Source organism: Pyxicephalus adspersus, chromosome 7 (assembly GCF_032062135.1).
Source record: "Pyxicephalus adspersus chromosome 7, UCB_Pads_2.0, whole genome shotgun sequence".
NCBI classification, from domain to species: domain Eukaryota; kingdom Metazoa; phylum Chordata; class Amphibia; order Anura; family Pyxicephalidae; genus Pyxicephalus; species Pyxicephalus adspersus.
The window spans coordinates 9,473,373-9,485,662 of record NC_092864.1 but is presented as its reverse complement, the minus strand read 5'-3'; the positions used below and the strand labels follow the sequence as shown (position 1 = coordinate 9,485,662).

Below are 12,290 nucleotides of genomic sequence, written 5' to 3'. Positions count from 1 at the left end.
GGGGTGCCTGTAGGGGCAGTGTTATGATCTGGGGTGCCTGTAGGGGCAGTGTTATGATCTGGGGTACCTGTAGGGGCAGTATTATGATCTGGGGTTACATGGGCAGGTGAGTTTAGCAATATTATTTGCCCAAACATTAATAAGAAGATGATTGGATAATAGAAGGGAATTCTCTATGTAAATATTTGTATATTACTGATCCATGCAGCAAGCCTCCCGATGATCACACGTCAATACATTATAATGGGGTTCCCAGATTCTCAGGTAACACCTTCTGAGTCACCAATAAACAAGGTGACGATCACCCACCCGCAGAGGTTCGGTGCCTCCACCTGTAAGGGCGGTGTGTGTGCTCAATGCCTTCCTTGTTTCTGTTACAGAACTGCATATCATTGATATTTATTCATGACACACTTACATTCATTACCTACCATGCCAGGGATGGGCAAACTGCAGCTTCTGAAGAACTACAACACAAAGCAACTCAATTTAAAGTGTATCCAAACCCAAAACCCAAACCTGATGGTCCTGCCAGTAACACTTCCTGTACTTGGGAGACAATAGAGGAGCTGCGTTGTCACCCTAGAACAGGAGGTATTCTAGGTTTGTCTTTACACAAGGGGAGGTGTTCTGTAGCCTACAGAGGGGACTGGAAACATAACAAAAGGGAACAAATGCAGAATATTTGTAGAGCAACCCCTTGTCATTGGCTGTCCATGACCGGTATACAGAATGAGAGCAGTGGGCCAGGATAGTGCAGAATGAAATGACAGCGGGTGAGAAATAGAAGAGACAATGAAATGACAAAAATGTCTACAACATGTGAATGTCACCGTCTGCTGCTCCTCCGCACACATTGCTGACACACCCTGCACAGGGCCACGGGGCCCCTCCCTGCCCTACAGACCCCAGGGCCCCCAGGCAGAAGGAGATGAGTGAGTGCCCTGGAGCCAGGCCAGTGTGTACACAGTGCAGAGCCACAAACACCGACAATTCATTATTTATATGTCAGGAGGGGTATAGAGGGTACACGGGGCGACCCCGGCGGGCATACCTCTACACATATATACCCATCTATATATTATTAGTACCTACCTACCAACTACATACCTATCTATCTATCTATCTATCTATCTATCTATCTATCTATCTATCTATCTATCTATCTATCCATCCATCCATAGTAGGTGATGAGATGATATCAGGTTTGGGTTGTGCTGTCCTGGTATCAGTGTCCAATGGAATGTATTCGTTGACTCACCTGTGGATTTGCAGTACACACCTGTCCTAACCCATCACTAATTTCCATACTCCCTATTATTGCATCTCACTTCTTCATCTCCTAGATTGCAAGCTCTTTTGCCCAGGATCCTCCCCTCCTATGTCATTGCATATACCTATTATTATAATGTACAATACAATATGTTGGTGCTATATAAATAAAAGTTAATAATAATAATAATAATATACAGAGGCAGAGGAGGAATTTTCAGCAGATTCTTCTCTCACATTCCATCACAAATAGCAATGCCCATGGTGCCACACCCCAACACCAAATTCTACAACCATCAGGAATGAAGAGTTTCTACTTTTGTGCTCCTCCAGTATGTTGTATTCGGATCTTCAGGTTCACTGGGCACAGGCACTGCAAAATATTCACCCATTCCAGCTGTGTGTGTTGAGTTTATGGATTGTAGATCTCCCATGGCTCTGGCTAACCCACCCTGCATCATGGATCTCTATTGTTTCTCTGCACTGAGCCCAGTGCATCAGTGGGGGCCACACATTGGCATTAATACCAGGCAAAGAATGTGCCACATGTTTCCTTACTTTATGGGTTTCATTATAAAATTGGCCATACCACTGCATTTAGAATGCTTGGTTTATAAGTAGACCCCTCTTTTATGAAAATGATTTGACATATGCCCCCCTACCTATACCCAGCACATGCTGTACAAGCCCAGAAAATCCAGCATTGTCATTATTTTTATTAATTAAATAAAAAGGATTTATATGGCGCCAACATATTACGCAGAGCTGTACAATAATAGGAGATACAGACAGTGACACAGGAGGACGTTATTTTGCCAGTGCCCATGGCCAAGATTGGCCATTGCCCTGAAGCCTCCTGGGGTATCTACATCACCCAACCTGAGGGGCATCAGAACAGTCTTCACGCATGAGCAATAAGGAGGACAGCCAAGTGCTACGCCTTCCTCAATTGGGCCAGAAATAGGCATGTTGGGTAGAACAGCACCCATAAAAAGGTAAGTATCAGAAACCATTATACCTTTGTGATTAAAGAAAGAAGAAGGTGAGGGGAATTTAATTTTAATAATTTTACCCTAATTAAAATGACAACGGCTAGGCTTACAAATGCGCATTGGGAGCACTCAATCACATGACCTGTCAAAGTCACATGATCGATTCTCCTCCAATCACAGAAGTCTCTGCTGCTGCACCACATTTTGCAAAAAATGCAGAAATAACGGAGAGCAGAAAGTGATATCAACCCCCCCCCCCAATAGATCGCCCCCTATGGGTCCCTGTTTATTATAATAATGCCCAATCATCATCAGATCATCCCGGTCGGCATTCCCTGGCAAAGCAAAGGATTAACTAATACACATTATGTATTTCTTCAGAAGGCCGGTGAAGTAACCGTGTAATATGTTCCATAAATGTATCGCTCATTAGATGTCAGTTATAATAAACTATCCCTGATGTAGGGCAGAGCTGCATTCCTGCAAAGCTGGCCGAAGTTTAATCTGCTTTTATTTTGCTATTTCTGGATCTTCTTCTTCATTGACATTCTAATAACATTTTAGGGAATTTACAATGATAATATAATTGGTGGTAATAAGAAACTTCAATATTGGGTACAGCAGAGAAGAAAGAGCCTGCAGTGGGCGTGTCCGGGAACACCTTTACTGCATTACAAAGAAGGGGTTCCCAGATTTTTAGGGTGCATCATGGCCTAAATTATAAATTTTGTTGGGAGGTATCAGAGAGAGTAGCTGGGAGGCCCCATCGATATGTAAATAGAGGATCTGTCATCAGAAGATTTAGCAGTGACATTACACAATGATTCACACTGTGCTACCTGCACACAAGGGCTGAGCTGATTCTGAGCGAGGAATGTGAATTATTCGGTGTCAGAGAAGGGATGGGTATTGGCCCTGGCCAGAACAATGCACAACTCCCCCAAATTCACCTCTCTCCCTGTTACCAATGGGCTCATAGAGATATTCCAGGCATTTCATGGGCGTTGCTAAACTTGTCAAGGAAACACAACCTGTGGCCAGAAAAACAGAAACACCCACTGCCTCTGCAAGAGAAGATGGCTCATCAAAGACATGTATGTGAACACGTGAGCATTTCTATGAAATGCATGGAAAGAATAATATAAACTTGTTTTTTTTTCTTCCTTTAGTTGGTTGATAAATAAATAAATAGGGGCATCAAGCGATCCTGCATGACTCCCGGCAGATGGCGCCAACTCCTAATCACTTGCACCATAGTGCTGTAGATTTGACAGCTGGCGGCAGTGAGCAGTTCTGAACCACTCGCTGCCACCTCCATTCATTCTCTATGAGGCTGCCGCGGGTGGAAACTGCTTGTGGCGTCTTCACCAAGGAAGCCGTAACTGCACCAGAACTTCACCGCCAATCTGAACATAGACCAAGAATTTTTTTTAGTATGTATCTGTTGATCATGCAATGCCAAATGATACTAGGGAGTAGGGATGAAGTTCATCTTTAGGTCAACCATAGACTTGACTCAAATGGGAATGAGGACAGGAAAGCAGGGTTTACTTTGCGGCAAATCAAAATCAAATATAATATTAACAATAGTAGATTTCCAACAGTTTTTTTATATACAATGAAAGAATTTGGGTCAGTCCCATTGACATCATGAGATTGCTGACCCTTCACCTAGACAGAAAACTTTCTACTGTTTAAGTAAGAAATACGCTTTTAATCCCGACACGTTTCGACGATTGGCTTCCTCAGGGGATGAGACCTTTAGCGAGAACTGTACAATAAAGTGCAAGGAAATACAAAAAATGATTGATTCTGTGATTACAATGAGACACAACACTATGAAAATTTTTTTTTGTATTTCTTTGCACTTTATTGTACAGTTCTCACTAACGGTCTCAACCTATCCCCTGAGGAAGCCAATCGGCGAAACGCATTGTGTTTTGAACCTTATTTCTTGCTTATACAGTAGAAAATATTTTGTCTAGGTGACGAGTCAGCAATCCCATAATGTCAATAGGACTGACCCAAATTCTTTCATTGTATATGTAAAACTGTTGCAAATCTACAATTATTAGTATATTTGATTTTGATTTGCCGCAAAGTAAACCCCTGCTTTCCTGTCTTCATTTCCATTTTTTCATAATATCATCTAAAGGGGTGGCTATTATATGAATACACACATTTCTCCCCAGGAGGGAGAAACAAGCCCTTTCTTGACTCCTGCCCATTCAAAGTTTGGGTATCACCCCAAATGTATGCAAATTTTGGCAGACATGAACCCTGGAATCCCAGATGATGTCACTGGCTGATACAGAGAACAAGGATATGTGTTATCCTGCAAGGTACCCCACCAATATTAAAAAATGTGTGGCCTGGTCTTGTCCAGGAAAGAAAGGTCACACTCTCGTTGTCCATCCCCCCTTGTCCACACAGGCCATGTGCCTACAAAAGGGTCTGGTTGGAATTTTAAACAGTCCCATTGTTTTGTAAAATAAGTATACAAGGCCCTTTTAAAGGGGGATTAACACAATGTAGCTGATTGAAAAATCTGATTTCTGATTGGTGGGATCATCACTGTTATCCCTCATTGGGGTTCTGCTATCAAATGGATTTTTTAAGCAGAGCTGAAAGCTGCAGGAGCTGAATAGGTGAAAAGTAGATGAGAGCTCTACCTGCTGGCTGGATAAAAAATTGCATAATATTAGGTATATACGGTATTACCTAAAATTGACATTGTTTTTAGGTATGGCCATAATGAATAAAAAAATATTTAAAAAATGTTAAACATTAAACTAACCAGAGCTCATCAAAACATCAGCATGTGGGAGGCTATTTATATGTTATACATGTTGTATTTCTGCCAGCTGTGCACTAGAAGCTGAAGCAAGTCAGAGCCCGCCTCATTTTCAGGTTGGAGGATGTCCAGCATCATCTAGCCCCTCCCTCACGGCCATCTTGTCCAGTCCCTTTTATTCAATGGACTTCAATCATAGAGGCTCAGCGTCACATCTGGCATTACCTAGGAAGGAAAGGGACCAGGGAGGGCAGAATAAATTTCAGCTTTAAACAATCAAATGACCCGTGTGGGCAGTCTGAATAGAATTAGAAACGCCCACTCCATATGACGTCCACCAATCAAAGCATTTTAATATTTGCATAATTCCTCCCAGGAGCAAGTCCATTGATCCTAAAAGCAGTACCAAGGCAAGGTCCTGCAATGAATTCAGAAAGCTACAACAGCACCCCTAGTGGCCCCTCCCACCCGCCATGATCAGCTTGTATTACATAGAGAAACACAGAACCCCAGTGATGATATCCCTGGATCTAAAATAAGATATGGAATATAAATAAAATGGTATTATTATATTATTTCATTAGCATGTTGATACGAGAAACTATCTAAGTCGTATTCTATTCTAAGTAACATTATTTTATATAGAAATGATTCTGTTGTGTAATGTTGTCACTGTTGCAGATTATTATGTATTTAGGCATGCTTTATATATATTTATATAACACTGAGTCATTGTTTCACAGTTAATAAAGATGAAATATTGATGCCAGGTTAATCCGCTGTCTCTGTATGACTTTATATTTGTAATTAAATAAATAAAGGGTGCATCCTCCTCAAATTTGCATAGTGATCATTTTGGGGAGTCCTGAAGGCAAATAGTGATCGTAGCTCAGACCACCTGTGCCAAGCCTTGCACATGATTCACACTCAGTGAATCTTGCAGATGTTTCTGCTGCATTTTGGGCTGTCAGAAGTGGCCCCTCCTGTGTGTATGGAATGCACCTCTCCCTTCTCCCAGCCTGGAGCTGTCCATTGTGGCCCTGCCTCCAATAAAAGGGGGAGGAGACTTGTAAACTTCACCCAGGCTCCCTAAATTAACCCCTTCTTGGCAAACTTTATAATAATGATGGGCTGCTTGATCCGCTGGCTTCTTATACCTCCACATGCCTCCTTGTTCTTTCCTTCCACAGAGTCTCACTTCATCTGCTGCAATATTCAATAATGAGAGTTCCCATTATAATGGCTGTGGCTTGATGGACAGGAATCTTTTTATGACTTATTATGTAACAATGTAACATTACACAGTCCTGAAAACAAAGGTGATGCTTGAATACATTGTAGCAGACCGATTTGGCCAGATCCAGGCAGGGCTGGCTGATACTTGTAGTTTTACAAAATCTGGATAGGTGCAGATTGTGATAACCCGAGGAGGTGAAGAATATAAAATTCTGCAAGATTGAGAAGAGGGGAGGTGTGCACAACCTGTCACATACCTGTCACTTCTCCTTATAGGAATTGGCATAACACCTGACTTTTCTCAGGTGCAGTCATAGTTGTCACTCCCCTGCTCAGGTATAGGTTGCCACCCCTGTCAATCCTCCTCCCAGATATTTGCTGTCACATTTGGCACGCCTCCTTACAGGTATTGGCTGTCACACCTGTCACTCAAACTCCCAGGCATAGACTGTCACATTTGCTACGCCTCCTCCCAGGTATTGGCTGTCACACCTGATTTCCCCGCCCAGGTATTCGCTGTCACTCATCCTCCCAGGCATAGGCTGTCACATTTGCTACGCCTCCTCCCAGGTATTGGCTTTCACACCTGTGATTTCCCCGCCCAGGTATTGGCTGCCACACCTGTCACTCCTCATTCCAGATATTGGCAGTCATATTTGTCACTCCTCCTTCTAGGTATTGGCTGTCTCATCTGCCACTCCTCCCAAATATTTTCATTTTCACCTGTCACTCCTCCTTCCAGGTATTGACTACCTCACCTGTCACTCCTCCTTCCAGCTATTGCCAGCCACACTTCTCCTCCTCCCAGGTCTATCACACCTGTCACTTCTCCTCTCAGGTATTGCTTGTCTCACCTGTCACTCTTCTTCCCTGGTCTTACCTGTCCCACCTGTCACCCTCCCCCTGAACACACCCCCTCCTACCTGCAGATCTGGATTTCCAAGCTCACTGAGGACCTGCACCTCCCAAACTCACAGCCAACTCCTAGGAGACTCTGAGAAGGACCTGATCCCCGGGGTCCCTACATCTGACACTGACACCCTGAGGAAGCCAGGACAATGAGCTCCCTATTCAAGAAAAGGACCACTGCCAAATACAGCCCAAATGCGGTGCAGCCCAAAGCGTGAGTACCGATCAGGACCGATGTATGGCCATTCTTCTGTGTGTGCTAAATATTCTGGATATACTGGACTCTGCTGTACTGGTCACTATGTACAGTCTGCAGGGCTGCCATATACTGATATTTATATATACAATATAATACCATTTTATACAGCATTTATCCATATACTATCATGGTCTATTATACCATTATATCCAGCATTTATATATATAATGTCATGGTCTATTATACCATTATATCCAGCATTTATATATATAATATCATGGTCTATTATACCATTATATACATTATATATGTGTATGACATTTACTCCATATTCTCTATTCTGGTCCATTATGTATATACTGTCACTTTTTGTATTATAAACAATGTCCCCATTGCACTGTATACATTCCACATAGTGTGATTATAATGTACCAAACTTCATATATATAGCTCCCTGTGCAGTATGTATTTACCATCATATTCATAATACAGTACTAGCTCCATGTAGTGTCCTATATAAGTGTATAATGATTTGTGCACCATACACACCACCCCTGTGCTCTGTAGAGAAAGGAATGTGTAATTGCTGCAAACAACTAAATAGTAACTGCTCCTGGGCTAACTGGTAATTTCCCCTCCATATTAAATTTATTTAGACAATGTTTGTTCTTTACGGATCTGATGACTATTAGAACCCTTGGATTCTACAACAGGAAGATCAAATATAATATTCAGAATCTAGAAAAGTGGGACTGAGATCTGGAACTGCACAAAAGATCCAGTGGATTCTTATTAGCTAGAGATTTAGCAAATCCAATGCATGAATAATGGATGATACTGAGTTCTAGAATTTTATATTGTAATTGTACATAGATTCAATACATTATTAATATAGAGAGATCCAATTCATTATTAATATAGAGAGATCAGTTGTATTGATAATATATAGAGATCCAATACATTGTTGTTATAGAGAGATCCATTGCCCTGTTACTATATGAAGTTCCAATGAATCACTGTTACAGAGAGATCTAATGAATCATTAATATCCAAAGAACAATTATTTCATAAAGTTCCAATTAATCATTATTATAATAATATTAAAAAAGAGGTCCAATGAATTGGTTCAATACAGAGATCCATTGAATGTTTCCTATGCATTGAAATCCAATTACTTCTGAAAGATCAAATGCATTAATATTATAATGCAATCCAGTACATTGTTATTATAAAGAGATCCAATACCTTGTTACTGAACAGATTCAGTGGACCCCAATCATCCAGCGGGGGTCCCAACTTCAGATATCTTGCAGATTCCAGCTGTTCCAAAGTTTACATGATTATTGTATTTGTGCATTGGTTCAGATCATTGCTTCATCTTTGGTAAATATTGTTTTTTTATTATTTCTAGCTGTGTGGAGCTATTTTACCTATACAGTGTTTTGTATCAATAGGTGTAATGGTTTTTGTGTCCCAGTATAGTTTATGATGTTTCCTACTTATTGTATGGAATTATTGTTGCTGGTTCTTTGTATAGTACGTTGTATAGTAGAAATGTTAATGGATGTGAGTTCTGTTGTTCACAATAATGAGGTGGAGAGCTATGGGTGAGCTTGTTGGAATGTGCCCCCCCCCCCCACACACACACACTTCTACAACTGTGTGTATTCCTGGAGTTCTTGGGCTGATTGTGTTGTGTTTATACCCCCCCCCCCCCTGCACCTGTCACCCCTCCCTTCCAGTATATATGCTATGACCATTCAGAAAGTTCAAAAATATGCCATTCATCTATTCATAGCCCTAATGAGTAGTAAATGATGGTCTCCTATACTGGCTATTTGTGGCTGCACAGCTGACTGCTAAATGGGACCTCTGCAGATCCTGCTGGAAAAGAAGTCATTTGGACTGGCTGCACGATCTATCCCCAATTAGTCGGTTCAGTTTGAATGGAGGGGGGCGATACAATTTTGCATAGGTGCCCACTATACAGAAATTATTTTTATTTGGTGCAAGAAAGCAATCTGTAACATGGTCACATCCAACACGTTTCGGTGGATATGCATACATTGCCCTTCATCAGGGTTTTGGTTTAGGCTCTTAACTGAGCATGCTTCCAGCTATACAATATATAAAATACATATATATAACAATTCATTAAGTATTAAAATGAAGGCTTAACAACCTGTCCAGATTTATTTTCCAGAATAAATCTAAGCCTTGATGAAGGAGCCCTGAAACGTGTCGGAATGTGTCACGTGACCCAATTTGACCTCCACCACACTATAGCAATTACTTTGATTTATTTGGAATTTCCACTAGGTTTAGAGTTCATCCTTCCACCACCCAAATTCTTGTATAGTCTATGGTGGGGGCAGTTACACGAGTAGTAAGAAATCAGATAGGGCGCCATCTGCAGGGGCAGCTTGGTAGCACTGCTGTAAAAAAAGAGAAAGGGCAGTGTCAGATATGGTTACCCTGATAGCAATCACAGTAGGTTTTCCTGAAGATCCTGTGGCACGTGTTCACGGTTCTCATAGATCCCCCAGTATAGAAGATTGTAATCTCATGCCTTGGGGTAGTTATGGGCAGCTCATTCATAGGTAGATTTAACATCCAATCCAAAACAAAAGAATTGCCCCACGACAATAAATGCAGAAAATGCTATTTAATGTCATAACTCGCCACTATTTTGTTTTAACATGAACGTTGGTCTGCCAAAAAGGATTTCCTGTCATGTAGGAAAATCATTCTTATTCCATTTTCTGGCAGTTTATCAGATGTCTGTATTTTGTTTTGATACGGAAAACGAACCAATAATTTGAGTCTGATGAATCTTCAACAGATCAGTTGAAAAACTATCTGATCTATATTCTTCCCTTAAGCAACAATGATATAAAAAAAAAGGGCAGCTACAGCATGCATTGTACTTTTAAATGTCTTTTTTGTTTTTTTGGAGAGAGTGAGGAAGGGTTGGGTTCTCTCAGGTTTTATTATTGCCGGTGAGAGACTCTTCCCTTTGCTTTCCATCCTGAGACATGAAAGGAAGTGAGAACAGATATTCCAAAATAAAATGAGATCATCCCATGAAGAGAGATGGGATGTGATACATAACAATATGTTTATGTAAACTCCGGGTCTGCGCATGTCAGGTCGGTGAAAGATGGATTCTGATTGGCTGTTGTAGTTTTACTATTCTGCATTGATGAAAGACAAAACTTCTAGGAATATATAAAAAACATACACAAGTATACAGATGCAATGGTGCTAACAGGGAATGACCAATCTGATTCTAATGACCAAATGGGATTTGATACAAACATTGAGCTCTATTGATAAAACAGTGCAGGAATCTATTATTGCCATTGAAACATATGGACCTGGAAGATTCACTGGTGGGAAGCTTCCAGGTCTGTGTGTTTCAATTGCAGTAGTTGATTCCCACCAGGCAATGTCAGATCCCCTGCTTTATAAACAGAACCCATTGAATCTAACAATATGCTAATAAAAATAGGGGACAGTCCCAGTCAATACCTGATTGGAATATTGATCGGACATAGATCAGGAATCCTCCTTTTTGTTCAATTTGTGTTTTATTTTTACCAAGTTTATTTTTACCAAGAGCTCACCCCAATTTCTGCAGGCCAATAGGCATCCTACTTGCCCTTTCCACTCATCATCATCATCATCATGAGTGCAAAGGGCACCATCATCAACCTTGCTTTGCTGGTTGTAATGGTGAATATTGGAGAGTGCTTCCATTGGCTGGATATTGTTAGGGAGTGCTTCTGGGTGAATGTCAGCTCTTTTGGTTGAATGGCACTGGCAATTAGGTAAATGATCAATATTGAGGAGATATTGATCCTTTTTCTCTATATCTGCACTCATTGACTAGTGCACCCATAGCCATTCCTAATATGTTCCAATGGGCACCACTGATATCTAAAGATGATATATTACAGTAATATTTATATATAAGTATTAGTGTATACTAAGTAAAGCTGTAGGTGAATGGCCAAAAGGTGTGCAGGGCAACACATAACAAATTTAGTCAGTTAGTGTTCCCATAGGAATCCAGTAACCCTCATAAATCTGTCGGCTTTCTACCCCCTCTCCAACTTTCCACAACCCCCCCCCCCTTAGTATGTCTCATTTTTCCATCATCTTTGTATTCTGCCCCAACTGTCCAGTGTCCGTGTATTGTAACCCAACTTTTTAGTAACAATCCAAAAACAGCCGGATGGTTGCTTAAAAGTGCCGGGTGGTACACCCAGCTAAACGGGACGGGGGAGAACACTGTAATATTATACTTGCCTATTTACAGGATGTATTATATCAATACAGCAATGTATTATAGCAAGGCTTTGTAAAAGGTAACCATTGTAATTTATACGAAGTACAATTGTATTCAGGATTGTTGGAATGTTGCATTTGTTTGGGTTATATCAATTCATTGTAACTGCACTAACATGTGCATCACACCCATATCAATGCCGTAAGGTATATTTTATTATGTTGCCTTTTTAGCTCATTTTTTCTTTTCGACAGCTTCACAAATTTAAGGAAAAAGGTGTCAAAATTCAGCACTCAAAACCACCCATTAGAAATGCTTCCACCCAAATGCCATAATGAACGTTCCAACCAAAATATGCGAACGCAACTTTATTTTTAGAAACCGGAACCAATAATTGAGTATATGAGTCAAGGTCTTAATTCAGACTTTTTGCAGGGACACAATGGATAGATTAGAAGAAGAAATGCTGTGTGATTGATGGCCTGTGAATCTAATTCTGGTATCATCTATTCAGTAGCTGGGTGCGGCTGGGAGATCATCTCTTTTTGTATATGATGGAGATCGCAGTGTGCTGTGTTGTGTAACAAAGGTGTGTGC

At 40.9% G+C, this 12,290-nt stretch overlaps 1 protein-coding gene across 1 annotated transcript in view; it reads left to right on the top strand.

The window, feature by feature from the left end:
• The first annotated feature begins 7,183 nt into the window (after positions 1-7,183).
• Positions 7,184-12,290, top strand: part of PPL (periplakin) — a 47,657-nt gene continuing 42,550 nt past the window's right edge. Inside the window, exon 1 of the mRNA XM_072417397.1 lies at positions 7,184-7,417. Within this exon, the coding sequence (XP_072273498.1) occupies positions 7,353-7,417 (65 nt within the window). The 5' untranslated portion in view covers positions 7,184-7,352. The remainder of the gene's footprint in view (positions 7,418-12,290) is intronic.